The sequence below is a fragment of the Anopheles cruzii genome, chromosome 2, assembly GCF_943734635.1.
Source record: "Anopheles cruzii chromosome 2, idAnoCruzAS_RS32_06, whole genome shotgun sequence".
Taxonomy (NCBI): Eukaryota; Metazoa; Arthropoda; class Insecta; order Diptera; family Culicidae; genus Anopheles; species Anopheles cruzii.
In genome coordinates, this window is record NC_069144.1 from 56,387,067 (window position 1) to 56,401,625 (window position 14,559).

Sequence of the window (14,559 nt, forward strand, 5' to 3'; positions counted from 1 at the left end):
CGCAATTTCGTTGGATCGATCGCGGAAGGCGTGTTTTAAGATTGCATACTGTTAGGCGATTAGAAACGCCATTAGACAGTCTGTCGCCAACGCAGCGAAGCAACGATCATCGCGGGGCGAGAGATCGTGTTTTTGCGGTACAAAGACCCCATGGCCTTTGCATAGTAATGCAGAGCAGAAAGACCCCTTGTTCGGCCCCATAAAACGCCTGCCTCACAGCCTGCTTCCTGCCTTCCTTATAGTCGTCCCGGCGCCTTACGACGATCGTTTACGATGATGATGATACAGAAAACGAAAACGAAAACAAAAACTTTAAACGATCATGGCACAATCGGCCCCCTAATGAGTGGAGTGTGGATGAGCCAACCCGGTGGGACCCGGGTCAGGTCAGCGCCGAGCGTATGGGTGGGCCGGAGCATAATTCATGCCGCATGCCGTCCGTCTGCCACGAAGGACCCCCCGTGTGATCGTCCCAGTCCGGCGCGAGGGGTAACTCAATGCCCGCGGCGTCACCGATAACGATTTAATGACCCACACCCGGTTTTGGACATTTTAACCGCCGCGCAGATGAGCATCGCCACCAGCAGCAGCAGCAGCAGAATGGAGGTCGGACCACCTGATGCCGCCCGGGGACAGGGTAAACCTTCGGCCGAAGCACCCGCCGAAGGCACGCTCGATAGACGCACGCGTCCTTCGCTGTTGCAATGGCCGTCTCTGGCCGTTGAGAGTCCCCATTTTCAAAAATAACCCACATACTGTGACCCACCGAGTGTGCTGGCGGGCGCGACCTTTGGCGTCCTTGCCGGCTGTGGGTACCGTGCGGTACCGATCGCTGGATTTAGACTCCACTTTACGACTCCTGGGGCCGAATTTAGCCACGGGTCCCCATTCGGCGTGGTCGTAACGATCGTAGCGGGTGTCATCTGCCGAGTGCGACCGTTCCCTTTTTCATGAGGGGGGTTCGTTCCGAAGGCAATCCAGTTTTGCTTACGTCGGTGACTGCGCCTAGACCGCGGTCTCTCTCTTGTCGAGCGTCGCGGGGCGCTAATTACGGTTTGTTAACAGCTCCGTTGTTGTGTGTGGTACAATCTGAGACCCTGTCGTTCCCGGACGGTGGGACATCTTTATTGGCCACGCGAGCTGGCCGCTCCGGTCGATGTTCCGGGATGCTGTTTAATTGCGGAACGCTTGCGGATCGGAATAACCGCAGCGTCTCCCCTTAATGGGGTAGCATTAAGGATGCGTTATCGGCTGCCGCCGGCGTCGGTGCATTAAATTGATTAAGGAGCGCACCCACTTTATGGCGCCCACTTAATCGATCAAGCTAATAATCGGACAGTGTGAAGATGGCCTTCCAGAGTCAAGGACCCTCCGGAATCACACTCTCTGGGGAACTGGGACTCGGTGTACGAAGAGACGGTGGTTTGGGGGGATAAAAAATAATCAGGTCACAGCTTTTATTGTGGTTGAAGTGATAAAAGGGATCGTAGAGGGGTTAGGTCCTAACAGGGGACAGGCGAACACAGGCAAGGGCAGACAGAACAGGACAGTCAGCTGGTGCTACTACCGCTGCTAGGGGCGGGTGTCTTAGGCATGCGGTAAGTGCGCGGCTTCCGGCTGGAATCCGTTCTCGTCCGCCACGTAGTTCACGGTGTAGACCTGGCCGTCGGGGCCGGTGTACGAGTAGGAACCCCGCACGACGAGGGCCTGGACGTCTTCGCCAAACTGCTTCAGTTGGGCCGACTCGACGCGGTTGATGTTGTTGCTCGTTTCGTACCTAACGCGGAACACCGGAACCGAAAGGACACCGAAAAGGACACCAGTTTAGAATCCACTCAGCGGCACGCGATCGGGGGGGCGGGGGGGCCCGGGCACACTACACTGCGGGCCAATACTCACTGGAAGTTGTACCCATCGAGACCGAGGTTATCGTTTTCGTACTTCAACACCTGGGCGTCCCGCTCGTCGGCGGGTGCCGCCAGGGTGACGGCCAGGATGGCGGCAAACACAACGGCGAACTTCATGTTTGTGTGTGTGTGGGTTAAACGATCGCACAATGACCTAGTGTGACTAACTGGTGCGCTTCGGTGAAGACTCGTTAGACAACTGACTGGCTCCTTGGCGGATCGCATTGCTATTTATACGTTAGCACTCCCAGTCCTCGGGTCTCGGGTCGGATCGGACCGGGCCCGGGTCGGGCTGGAGGCCAGCTGACTGCCCCCCCGCCACCGAGGGGAGCAGCACACGTGGCGCCAACCTGCAACCCGATAACCGCACGCGACTCTCATCTCACCCGGAGCAAGCCGAAGTGGCGGTGCCCTGGGGTTTTGCAACCCCCCGTGGGGCGGGTAGTGGGGTGCTTCGATGCGCAGGCGCGGGAACTCACCTTCGCCGTCGGCTGGTCCTGCCCTGGTAACCGCACGGCATGCGCCACCGGTTCATCTTGAAGGAGTTGGCATCTTTCTTCTTCCGATTCGCTGCGTCGGAGCCGCGTGGGATCGCGGTGTGGCCAGTGATGACGGTGGCCCCGTCGCCGTCGCGCAGACCGCTTAGAAGGGAGAGGGAAGCCACTCGGGTCGCCCTCTCTAACGGCGCGACCCGTCACGGACTAGCGCCCCTTAGCGAATTCAAATTTTTTCATCTGACCCACACCCGAAATTACAATTTTGAACCGGTTTCCGAAGCGACACCCCCAGGCGGCAGATGTCCCCACGCACGCACACACAAATCGGTACGCAACCATCGCAACCCCTCTCTCTCTCTCTATCGGCCCGTCGGCGTCACCGTCGAGTGATCTTCGAATATTATGATGGGCCCAACGGTTTGCCCAACATTGGTCGCGTGAGCCGCGGATCGAGATTAGCCAGAGAGCGCCAGTCCATCTAAACGGGAGCAACGGCGCCACGTAAGGCGCCGCGTCACTCGCCGATGCCAAAACAAATTGGCGAACACTTTCAATGCCACTGCCGAAACCGGATGGAAACGGGGTCGGATGTGCGGGCCGGGGCCAGAAAATGTCAATCGCTTCGGATGCTTCCGTTAGGAACCGGTCCGGAGGAAGACATAAGTCAGCCCGAACCGCCGGACCGGACTGCACTTGGGTGGCGTGCCAAAATGTCGAGGTCCACGGTACGGTCGGCGATCATTTATCGACGTCGGTCGATAAGGATCCGGCCCGGGGGGTCCGACCCTCTGTTTTGGGGTACGGACCGGAACGGTACCAATATTGTGACCCGCGTCGTTATGATTGTTTTCGGGGGGGGACCGTTCTGTTCCGTTTTAGATTCTCTCACGCGTCATTGCGTCAGAAACGCGAACGATGGAAAAGTCACGTTGATGGAGATTTCATTCGGTTGCTGATGTCCGCTACAACCGCTACGTGCTCTCAGGCGACAGATTGGCGATCAAATTCATCCTGTTGGTATTCTATGTTGGCATCCACATTTCGCACGCAGGACGCGTACCGGTCAAAAGTGTTCACAGTTCATTCAACTCTCAACAACGAATTTGTGTTTGTTTGAAGATCGTTAATTGCTGGACTTGAACTGTGCTTTCTCTCCAATATTTGTAACTCACGCTATTCGTTGTTTTCAAGGAGAGTTTTTAACTTCATTCACTGGGTTATCTATTCAAATTAACAATCGTGGCCTTGTGTGCCGCTCATTGATGATTGACTAGTTCTGACCAAAAACCATATTTCTGCATGTGAATTGGATGGTTATGGACTAAAGTCGGACGAAAGTTCTGGATTATCATCATTCTCTATCGGATGTCCTTTATTTGCTTTGTAGACGTCTCCATTTATTCAACTGCTGTGTGTTTCAACACTAAAATTAGACATACCCATTACCTCTACAAGATTGAGCTTCGGCTTTGGCTTCCAGTGCCACGAAGGCCCACACGACACGGTGTTAGACCCGCTCTAAACGATATTATTATATTATATTATTATATTATTATAACAGTGTCAAGAAATGGCGGTTGTTCCCAAAATTTACTGTCCAATTTCAACTCAACAAATCTCAACACTCAACGATTAGGCGGGAAAACACTAACTTTTATTCAACGTAAAACGGTTCATGCCACTGGTTACTTCGGAAGATGCGGAGCTTCCGGCTGGAATCCGTTCTCGTCCGCTACGTAGTTCACGGTGTAGACCTGGCCGTCGTCGGCCGTGAACGAGTACGAGCCTCGCACGACGAGGGCCGAGTTCTCGGCGTCGAACTGCTTCAGCTGGGCCTGCTCCTGCCGCTGGATGCCGTTGCTGGTGTCAAACTGGAAGTTGTACCCATCGATGCCGTTGTGGTCGTTGTCGTACTTCAGCACCTGCGCATCCTTCTCCTCGGCGGGAGCCGCCAGGACGCTGACTACGACGGCGGCGAGCACCAGAACCACGAGTCCCGCTGGAGTCTGCATGATCCGATAGGCGATAGGAGGGCTGCTCGATCGATCGGAAGCTCACAGTAAAGTCACGGTAAAGAAATTGGCAACTGATGGTGCAGCCCACAGCGGGGTCTGCTTTTTATACTACCAGCAGCAGAGCGCCGACACGAGAACCTTCTCTTGGAAGGGGCCCTCCCAGACGGATTCGCACCTTCGCAGACGACGGAGAAGCGCCGCGTGGACCACAAGGGGGTACTAAGAAGGAAAGAGTTTTGCGTAAAGTGAATGTCAAGTTTAAACCCATTCGGCACATCCGATATCCAACGGGTTTTTTGCGGATTGAAAAGACTTTCGACCGGAGGCAACAGAGACGGCGGCGAGTACCAGCGACACAGCTCGGCTCGCCCGGGGGGTCAACGCGGATCGGTTGTAAATTTTGGCAATAAATTAGTGTCGCCAAATTTGTCGCCACCGTCCGGCGGTGTTTATGGATCGCGATCCTCGCGGCTCTCGCTGCTGACAAATGGTCAGCGTTTGACAATGATTTGATTGAAGCTCAGAAGTTGACAGCAGCTCCGCGAAGGTCTTGGCGGTGCGCGGATGGAGGTCATCGATAAGGGGGTTGCCCCCCGGGGCAACAGTGCCAGAATGGTTAGAGGTTTAAGTGTTTATTTTGTGTTTATTCCAATAGTACCCGGCGGCGGCATCTGTTTACTTCTTCGGGAGATGTGCCCCTTCCGGTTGGAACCCGTTCTCGTCGGCGATGTAGTTCACGGTGTACACATGGCCGTCGTCGGCCGTGAAGCTGAAGGTGCCGCGCACTGCCAGCGCCGATGCCTCGCTTCCAAAGTTCTTCAGCTCGCCGGTCTCCTGGGCCGAGATGCCGTTGCTCGTCTCGTACTGATAGTTGTAGCTGTCCAAGTTCATGGCACTGCTGAACTTGAGCGTTTTGGCGTTCTTGTCCGGTACCGGGACGGCCACGGTGACGGCAGCAACCAGGACGACGAGTGCCAACGTGAGCTGCATCTTTTTTGGGTTGTGGAGTTTCCTCGAGAAGGCTTTGCTGAATCCGTTTGGACGAAATTCGCGATCGAAACTGGTGGCCGGTGGATCGGTGATGAGCGCTTTTATACGCTCGGCATCGGGACCAATCAATTCGGATGGCCCATTCTCGATCGATGCGGAACTCCGTCCGATAATGGGGTCAAAGCTTTGATAACTCGTTCGCCAAGCACCTGCTGCCCGAGCATCTACGTTCTGCGTTCTGTCGGGGGGTCCGTTTCACCTTTCCTTTCGTTCGGAGCTGATCAGCTGCGTGCCGTATCGTTTGACATCCGTTCGGTTTTTTTCTGTGCCGACAGAAACCGGTCAGTCGAGATTGAGAGTGCAAGGTTCTAGAGGTCCCCGGTTTTTTTTTGTGGCAGTCCCCGTACGATAAGGAAGTCGAACAAGAAAACGTGTCCGTTTACTCTATCGTGATCTTCGGTTAGATCACTCAGCATCAGCTAGTGAAAGCGTGCAGTGATCTCACACAAATGCTCCTTCTAGGATACTGCCTTAAGTGCTCCATTTTGATCGAATGTTTGAAGTCGAACTTTGAACTTTCTTCGCTCGTAGTGAATATGCTGACCTTTAGCAGTCGGCAGTGGAACATGGACCCTACGAAAAGCGAGTGGCATTAACAAAACACAGGTTTTTCAGGGGAGTCTTTTATTTTGTCGCTCCGAACTCGGGGCAAATAGCAAAGGTGATCCCTAATCCAGGCTTCGGTTTGGTTTTTGCGGTAGCTACACGGGACCCTCTGTTGCAGACCTGAATCGCACCGGAATCACTTCGGAATGTGGGCTCCTTCCGGCTGGAAACCGTTCTCGTCCGCCACGTAGTTGATCACGTACACGGTGCCATCGGGGCCGGTGTACGAGTAGGAACCGCGGACCACTATCGCCTCACTGTCCGTGCCGGCGTTGCGCAGTTCGGCCTCCTCTTTCCGGCTCGTGCCGTCGCTCGTTTCGAACCTGTCGGTAGGAAGAGGGCCAATTAGTGGTCCTAGTGGTCCGAGTCAACGCCGGGGTTTTCCTCACTCGAAGCGATATCCGTCGATGCCAATGTTTTCGCTGCTGTACCGCAAGATCTCAGCGTTTCGGGAGTCATCCAGCGGAGCGGCCAGCACCACGGCCGACAGCACACTCAGCGCCACCAGTGCCAGAAACTGCAGTTACACGAAAAACAACAAACCAGAGAGTTAACCAGACACACGCACGCGCTGGTCCGCGGGGACAACGTACCATCTTCATCCTGGAAGCAAACGGGAAACGGTTTCAGAACGGATCGAGCAAAAGGCCTCCTCGAGCGATGAAGTAACCCAACTAACACGGGACAATGCCGGCGGCATGCTCTTTTATACGCCCCCTGGCTGGAATGAGGGGCGGGTACTTAGCGATCGGTACTTTATGGACCAGCCGTATCGATAACTTGAACCCCTTTCTCGGTGGAGCGTTCCCGGTTCGGAGCGGTTCTGTGGTTTGGATACGCCCAAGGAAGCTGCAGGGGTCCGCGGACACGCGGGCATCGATCACTCCACACATCTGATAGGGCTGGCCTAACCTGTTTCGCGTTGACTTCAAGTTCGCTGTGGGGCTGAGGACGTCGCTAATCGGCCGCGACAGAATGTCGAGGACGGGTGCTGAAATTCGAGCCACGGTTCGGGGGGCAAATCGTTCCATTATCGCACGCAATGAAGGTTCCGTTAGAACCGCAGAATGGTTCGAGTCTCGTCCACGGTCGCCCAGGAAGGAGATCACTTTCGCTTTCGCTCCCAGCCGGTGATACATCCGACGGCTTGGGTGTATTTTAGGAGCACTTTAATTGTGGCCATAAAAGACTCGGCCAAACACGCGGTCGGGCTGCGTCGGGGGGTGATGGATCACGGTGATCGTGTACCCAAACCGGTAGCGAAGCGCAGCCGCCACCCGAGCATATGCACTTCATGATTTATGGCTTGCTTTGATGTACCGTTAAGTGATGAGAGCGTGCGTGAGCCCCGTCGTTGGGCTGCTGCGTTCCGTCTCCTTTTCGGCGAATGTTTTGCTTATTTATTTGTTTCGCCGATCCAGCGTTTAACAAGCACGTGCACGTCGAAATGTCGCGTGCTAAAAGCCACCGTTCTCCAATTGAACACGACCCGTGGACAAACAAAGCGATTTATGGCCAATAATGATGTACGGATAACGAGACTGAATTATGCCAGCTCCGTTTCGTTTTGGGTGGCCTGTTTTTGTCCAGTGCGAAAGATTAATGAAGGGGCACGGAATTGGTACACATTTTTCTTGACATTCTGCCCCAAATGGCGATCCGATGTGGTGGAGGATATGGACTAAGTTCCTTTTGGCGACATTTACGCTACAAAACAAAAACCCGGTCCCATCCCGTCTAATGGGGATCGCACTCTGTGGCGATGTTCGGTCTTTGGCTAGATGGTAGAACAGTGAAGCTCGAGAATAGCGTCAACCCGAGGCCAGGGTTCGAGTAGAAGCATGGCTTTGAAAAGTGATCGAGCTAACCACTGGTTGCCATTCACAAACGGCTTTCTGGTTAACCTTGAACGTATCTTCTTCATCTTTCTCCACCGGCGCTGTCAGCGGTGGATGCAACGGCGCTTGGTCCGCGCACCGCTGTCCGCTCTTTCCCCGACGCTTACACATAAGTCACATTTAAGTATTAATTTATGCGTAAGGATGCTGCTTACGAAAAAATGGTTCTCCGCTCCGCAGTAGAGTGACGGCGAGCCAGCGAACGACACCGACCGGATCGGTGTGTGTTTAAGAGTTTGTGTTCAAAACTAATCCAACGCTCGGCCCGAAGTCGTCGTCGAAGCGTTTGGTCTGGCAAAGAACCGTCGGGCCTGGGAGTATAGTATTCCATCGTAGCGACCGCGTTGGGAATCCCAGAGAGGGTTCTTCTTAAAGTTCTTAGAGCTTCAGAAAGAGTTTCGACCATTTGTTTGACAGTGACCAATCCCTCCACAAACTCGCGTTCGTTCGCTCGGTTCCACCGGAGCCTGAATTGTGAGGCACCGCCAAATGTTTACGTCCAAAAGAATGGCTCAAATCGGGCGCAGATGTTTGGTCCGACCGTCGACGGTGACGGTGGCGTTGACATTGGCTTAGTCGCGCGACGCAGCTCTCGGAAGGCCTCCCAGGGCCCGCCCGATGATCATCACAAGGCCCGGCTGCGTGGCAGTAATCCCCGAATCAGCCTTTGGCTTCGGCGTGAGGGACCACTCGACGATGGTGATGATGATGATGCATCGATTATGTCAGCGTGCATCGGCCGCGCGCGTGGTGCCGTGGATTGACCTCCTGGCCGGGCCATCCTTCGCGGGGCCGGTTTTTCCTGCGCCCGCGCGCTCGACCTACATCCCGCACCGTTTAATGTCCGCACCGACACCGGGTGGTGGTGGTGGCTTTCTGTTTGTTTCGATTTTCGACTGGTCGCGAGACGCGTCGCCCCAAAATGGTGACAAAAACACACACCGCGGTGAACTTGGGCCAAGTGGGAGGCCCCGACCCGTTGGGTCGGGTCGTCGAGCGCGTGCTCCTCGGTCGGACATTAACCGGCTCATCCCACCGAGCGCCACGAGGCCGGAGTGCTTAAATCGGTCAGCTGTAATCTAAATATTCATTTCTCGCCCATCAGCCCATCCTCACCAGACGGGGCGGTGGACGATTCCCGTCCCGTCGGGGTGCACAGCAGCGCGATGTCCTCATCGGCGCGGGATGGAGCGTGTTGCATCGTTGCACGCGGAGCACCAATTGGTCTTCGGTTACGTCAACCGGGTTCGAGATGGTCGAAATTACGTCTTCGGTCATCTTTAGTGTCGCGTGTTCGACGCGAGATCTGAGTCGGTGGCGGATTGCGTAGAGTTCTTGCGGGGCAGCACCGGATACGGGAGGAGTCGATCGATACGCGCTAATCGATCGATCCTCGATCGGCGCCGGCGCCAGTGCCAGCGATCTAGGCGGGTGCGGATTTCAACGCTCGATCTTATGCAATAAAACCCCGGGCTGGACGAATAGCCAGTCCCGTCGCGCTTATCACATGGTCCACCCCGGACCAAATTAACAACAAAGCCCAGCTACTTAGCATACCGCCGTCAGCGTACGTTGAGTAATACGTTGGCGCTCAACGGCAACGCCTGAGCCCCTTGCATTTGAATCGACTTCCAAGCCTAGCTTGCCTAAAACTGTGCGTTTCTGAAAAGACTGGATTAAAAATTCAGCAGACTCTTCGATCGATGATATGCTCATGCATATTCAAAGGATCTAATTTTGTGCATTTGAACACGTAAACAAAATTAACTTCCTCCTAAAAATATCCCCCTTTTTCTACGCCCCCTTCTTTCGTTAATGGCCACCAATTACGGGGCTGATGGGGCTTCCATCGTTCTGCGCGATCATAAGCGAAGAAGCATTCATCATTCTGGTCGCCGACATCTTAGCCGGGCTCTAACGGGTCCAACGATGGGGCACGACAAGTTTGACGTCCTTGCCATGGCACCCTGGCCCGTGGGTCGAATCCGTCCGAAGAGTCAAGGACCGAGGACCGTCATCTTCGTCAGTGCACTGAGTGTTTCAGTGTCACGATGAACCTGCTGGGTGTTTAACGAAAATGGCCATCTGGTCAACGGAATGCTGGTTAACATCGGGAATTTAAAAAAATTCTCGATGAAATATTTCACCGAATGCCGCATGCTGAAATGCTGGATTTCAGAGATCGGCTGTGGAACAATGTCGGTATTATTCGATCTGATTGAGCTATCGTTATGGAATATTAAACAATACGGCAAAAAATTGAGAATCGATATCTTCTTTTATCTCCAAACCAAAATATTTGTGTTACCGCCAGACAAAACGCACCATGCTTGGCGTTTGTCGTTTTGACATTCAATTGTTTATTACAAACAAAATATTAAAATTATATTTGATCGTTCTTGTTGAGGAGGATTGTCATATTTATATATTTCATATTACCCTCAGTTTTGTACTTTTAACGCTAGCCCACCAACGATAGCAACACCGTGCGCGAGATGCCCACGGCCAACGGTGTCAGAACGTTGAACGCACTCGGATCCGATAGATCAGCTCCCGGAAGATGCATTCCCAGTGGTCTGTAGCCGTTCTCATCCGCCACGTACCTAACCTGATAGGCGACTCCGTCTGGCCCAATGTACCGGTACCAGCCGCTGATGACCAGCTTTCCGTCACTCCACCGAACCGTTTCGTCACGCGTCTGGCCGTCTTTGGTACGATAACTGTAAGATACATTCGTTGAACTGCCGTCGCCGTATCTTGCTCCCGATTGCACAGGACTTACTAAAACGATCGTCCATCCTGTTCCTCTGCTATCTCGAGTAGGTCCAAATTATCATCACGCTCCATTGTTGGCCGTCCGACAACCGATAAAATTCGCAACAGTATCAAGAGACCACAGAAGGGTGCCTAAAAAGGAATACGATGAAAGTATAGCCGGTCGGTAGATGGTTGCTACTTACGAGGTCCATGGTGACAAGTTTGTATCTTTCGAAGGCGCGGCCAATCACAACAACGGCGTGGTTGCGACTAACCAGTCTCGTGAGATTCGGATGTCTGCGAGCTAACGTTTGGATCACGAAGATGGGCAAACACGTGCAAGAATCGCACCGCCCATCGCAAAAAAGGACAGAGGGGGGTCAGCTTTGGGTTGCAAAAGTTACGAGGTTATTTACATGTTACCGCTCGTACTGTTCGAATCCCCACTTTGAAGATGTCGCGTTTGGTCCCTGCTCTTCAGTGACTTTGACGATACTTTGGCAGCCATTCCAACTCCAATTCGTAGAGTCTAATCGTACTTTTTGGTCTCCGCAATCCGTCTATTAATGGTGCAGGTAACTTCCATAGCCCCGTATTTTGCAAACCCGAAAAAAACCCGGATACCCTGGAATCAAGCGACTATCACACACGACCTTGGTGGTCGGTCGTTATCCGCAGCCTCTTCTACTGCGAATTAAAAGATTGAGTACCATTGCTACGAACATCACAACCGAAAGCATCGCTGTCCACCGGTGGCATGCGTCACTTCGAAGCTATCGTTCTCACGATCTGGAGGGATTGGCTAGTTTGCAGCCCAACTTAGCCTTTTGTCATGGTAAGGAGCATTTACGTGAGAGTGGTTCAACCAGTGAGGGGTGAAGTGTTAATTCCTCATCATTGGTTTTCGGTAGCTTTGGGCAACTTTCGGCCTTCTGGCCGTGGCGATGAGGTAGCTGACGATCACTCGAAACATGAAAAATTTGAATAATCTAACTAATTAGAGGTCTAAAGCAGATGCAAACCTGTTCGAATTCATAGATAGGTGGCCAACGGTCAATATTTTTAATCTGACGATCAACATGTTTTCGTATTTTTCTTTTGGCCAATGCGGTACGGTTTCGAATAGTTTCCGTCGAAGGAAGGCAGCGCCATCTGGCTGGTGGCTCACAACTAGATGGCGCTGCGTTCGTTCGAAAGAAGCCATTCCCCAGCATAACAAAAGACTGTCGCAGAGATCTTCAAGAGACGAACCTTTTTATTTTGCATACATTCCACTGACCAGAGTAAGGAGTCGGGTCGCGCTATAATATTCCATAAAATTCGGAAACGAAGAACAAGCTATGAAATCCTTATTGGCTATTTGCCAAGATTGTCGTTGTTTTTTGTGATTCATTTAACAGACAGAAAACGTAACAGATACGTAACAGAAGTAACAGAAAACTCGAAACAGTCGGTTGGGACTCTTAGCGTTTTAGTCTTTATTGTTCCTCCATTTGTTGTACAAAATCTCACTCTGTTCCCTGCCGCGATGGTCCGCTTTGCTCACTCGTTGGAGCTCCTTTACAGCTTCGTAACTGTCGGTCGGTAACCCTTCTCGTCGGCCACGTAATCCACGCGGTACCGCTGCCCGTTCGGGTCGGTGTACTCGTACGAACCGGACACGGATAGCACCGGCTCTTCGGCTCCTTCGACCTGCTTCAGCTCTCCCTTCTCTTCGCGCTTCTGGCCATCGCTTTGTTCGTAGCTACAAATTTTGGGATCAGGTTGGATGTTGTAAATATGCAGATAGGCACCAAATGAGACCATCAATCAATAGCGTTGGACACGCAGAACTTACGCAAACTGGTAGCTTCCGTCGACGTTGTTGTCGTTGGTAAACTGCAGTAGCTGCACATCGTCCACGGCCCGAACGGCAACACAGAACACGACGGCCACGATGGCGAAGAGGGCGATCTGAATTCGGGAACGGGTAGAAGAAAGCATTAAGATTTGTGTGGCACACGCCTCCGGATGGGATAGGCTTATGGCTAATTCTCAAAGTGCCAAAACTCGTCCCGATAACGCCAAGTAATGTTCTGGATCGTCGGGCGTGGGAAGTAACGCTAAGTAGGAAATATGGCGCAACGTTGCTAACGAGTCACTGCCTCTAAGGAACACCATTTCGTTAAGCTAAGCTGCTCTACACTCCTTCGTTCGTTTGATAATCCTTTCCACGAGACTGGTTTGCATAGTTTGAGATTTGGCTGAAAAGTGATCGCTCTTTGAATTCTTGCCAGGTTTGAACTCTGCGCAACTTGAATATCAACTGTTTAGTTTAGTTTTATTATTTTAAATGAATTATTTTCTTCTTTTTTTTAAGCATATTTTTGGTATTTTTGGGAACATTATCTGTAATATTTCTGTTCCGCCTATCGCAATACTTGTTTGTTGCCCAAGAGTAATTGTTCTCTGATATTTCTTAGGTAATCACTTTCAAGAAGCCTAGGAATAATCCACTAGGAATTTATCCAGCGCCACAGTAAAACCTGAATTCTTTCGAAACCTTTCTTCACCACAAACACACATTTAAGTCTCTTCCTGGTCGCACGTTAATATTGTTTGTGAATTCTTTGAAATAATACACAATTTTCTGCAATCGCCGCACACCATCACTTTGCGCGAGCTTTTTCTGGTTCCGGACCACAACTCACCACGTGCTTCATTTTGGGATGCTGCGCACAGAAACTACGGCCGGCCGATCCTGGAAGGCGATAAACAGATCCTTCTTCTCGCCTGAACTGAGGAGCTGGGAACTACCCGGAGGTGCACTTGCGTACGTGTTGCGGACAGAATAATAAACACCGAAGATGCTCGTCGGTGCCTTTTATACCGCTCGACGCCTGCCGGCGGTTGGCTGACTAATCCGATGGGTGCCGCTGGGTGCGAGAGTTGAAAGGTAGCATCGGGCACGCATCAGGGACGGACTGCAAGGGCCACGGACCGAAGGGGGAGGGAGCTTTCGGGTGACACGGACGCAATCGGCACCATTTATCATGATGCGAGAGCGCTCCGTGCTCTTTTGCATATCTCTTTACCTCGTATGTGTGTGTCTTGTCGTTGTGTGCACCTCCATGTGATGACCCCATGTCCCCGCTTATGATGGGGGTGGCCCAAATCCGCCGAGAGATGGGCACGTCGTCGTCGTTGATTTTCGCCTTCGAATTGGCGGCACGGAACACGGGAACGCAGCACGTCGAATGGTGCTTAGTTCTCGCCGCCGCCGGGAAGCTCATGGCCCCCGCCGTACGTGGGTCAAACTCGTCGAGGACGACACTTTACAGTAGCTGTCCGTGCTCCGCGCCGACACGTCGATTGAGATGCGAGCAAGCGAATTGCGGGATGTTGCCTTTGCTCTTCCAAACTCTTCGTCCGCCACTTTCCAGTGGCGCTACACACAAACAAACAGACGAAACAATTCAACAAACGACGGCCGTTTATTGTCCATTTTTATCCCGAATGGAAGCGCAACTTTTGTGTATTCTGCACATAAAGCACCCACAGCACCCCTGTGTGTCAACAGGACAGTGATGCGATTTATTGGCAAAATACTGTCAATGCCAAACGCCGCCATCACTTTCAGTTTTCGATTCGGCTATGTTCAATAAAGTTTATGGCCGATGCGCCGATAATGGGCCGTTCTTCACGGGAACTTTGGCCGAGTGGTGAATTGTTCGAAAGGGGAAAATAGAATGGTTTGCTGTTAGGGATTCGAGCAGTTTGCGTAATTTTTCGGTATGTCCGACGGAAGAAAGCTACTATCGTGAAATTACCTCTCAAAATTTGACCAAAC

The 14,559-nt window shown here is 52.5% G+C and overlaps 5 protein-coding genes across 5 annotated transcripts; all 5 read right to left on the reverse strand.

The window, feature by feature from the left end:
* Positions 1–1,503: 1,503 nt before the first annotated feature.
* On the reverse strand, positions 1,504–2,024 carry LOC128277626 (flexible cuticle protein 12-like). The gene is made up of 2 exons (XM_053016108.1): positions 1,900–2,024; positions 1,504–1,777 (listed from the first exon to the last, which is right to left on the reverse strand). Exons 1-2 carry the CDS (start codon positions 2,022–2,024, stop codon positions 1,588–1,590), a joined length of 315 nt encoding a protein of 104 aa, XP_052872068.1. The 3' UTR covers positions 1,504–1,587.
* Positions 2,025–4,089: 2,065 nt separating this feature from the next.
* Positions 4,090–4,416, reverse strand: LOC128277993 (endocuticle structural glycoprotein ABD-5-like). The gene has a single exon (XM_053016614.1). The coding sequence runs from the start codon at positions 4,414–4,416 to the stop codon at positions 4,090–4,092; it is 327 nt and encodes a 108-aa protein (XP_052872574.1).
* A 678-nt stretch (positions 4,417–5,094) lies between these two features.
* LOC128267555 (larval cuticle protein 65Ag1-like) lies at positions 5,095–5,409 on the reverse strand. Its single transcript, XM_053004420.1, has one exon. The coding sequence runs from the start codon at positions 5,407–5,409 to the stop codon at positions 5,095–5,097; it is 315 nt and encodes a 104-aa protein (XP_052860380.1).
* A 665-nt stretch (positions 5,410–6,074) lies between these two features.
* On the reverse strand, positions 6,075–6,798 carry LOC128267554 (flexible cuticle protein 12-like). The gene is made up of 3 exons (XM_053004419.1): positions 6,669–6,798; positions 6,465–6,592; positions 6,075–6,398 (listed from the first exon to the last, which is right to left on the reverse strand). Exons 1-3 carry the CDS (start codon positions 6,675–6,677, stop codon positions 6,212–6,214), a joined length of 324 nt encoding a protein of 107 aa, XP_052860379.1. The 5' UTR covers positions 6,678–6,798; the 3' UTR covers positions 6,075–6,211.
* Positions 6,799–12,190: 5,392 nt separating this feature from the next.
* LOC128267556 (endocuticle structural glycoprotein ABD-5-like) lies at positions 12,191–13,553 on the reverse strand. The gene is made up of 3 exons (XM_053004421.1): positions 13,421–13,553; positions 12,568–12,683; positions 12,191–12,474 (listed from the first exon to the last, which is right to left on the reverse strand). Exons 1-3 carry the CDS (start codon positions 13,430–13,432, stop codon positions 12,291–12,293), a joined length of 312 nt encoding a protein of 103 aa, XP_052860381.1. The 5' UTR covers positions 13,433–13,553; the 3' UTR covers positions 12,191–12,290.
* Positions 13,554–14,559: the final 1,006 nt, after the last annotated feature.

Bases quoted from the DNA above. Each gene is read 5' to 3' on its own strand.
- LOC128267556 (XM_053004421.1), bottom strand. The intron at 12,475-12,567 runs GTAAGTTCTGCG...CAAAATTTGTAG, and splicing joins GACGGAAGCTACCAGTTTGC to CTACGAACAAAGCGATGGCC.
- LOC128267555 (XM_053004420.1), bottom strand. From the start codon at position 5,409: ATGCAGCTCACGTTGGCACTCGTCGTCCTGGTTGCTGCCGTCACCGTG.
- LOC128277626 (XM_053016108.1), bottom strand. From the start codon at position 2,024: ATGAAGTTCGCCGTTGTGTTTGCCGCCATCCTGGCCGTCACCCTGGCG. The intron at 1,778-1,899 runs GTGAGTATTGGC...GTTCCGCGTTAG, and splicing joins CTCGATGGGTACAACTTCCA to GTACGAAACGAGCAACAACA.
- LOC128277993 (XM_053016614.1), bottom strand. From the start codon at position 4,416: ATGCAGACTCCAGCGGGACTCGTGGTTCTGGTGCTCGCCGCCGTCGTA.
- LOC128267554 (XM_053004419.1), bottom strand. The intron at 6,399-6,464 runs GTGAGGAAAACC...TCCTACCGACAG, and splicing joins ATCGACGGATATCGCTTCGA to GTTCGAAACGAGCGACGGCA.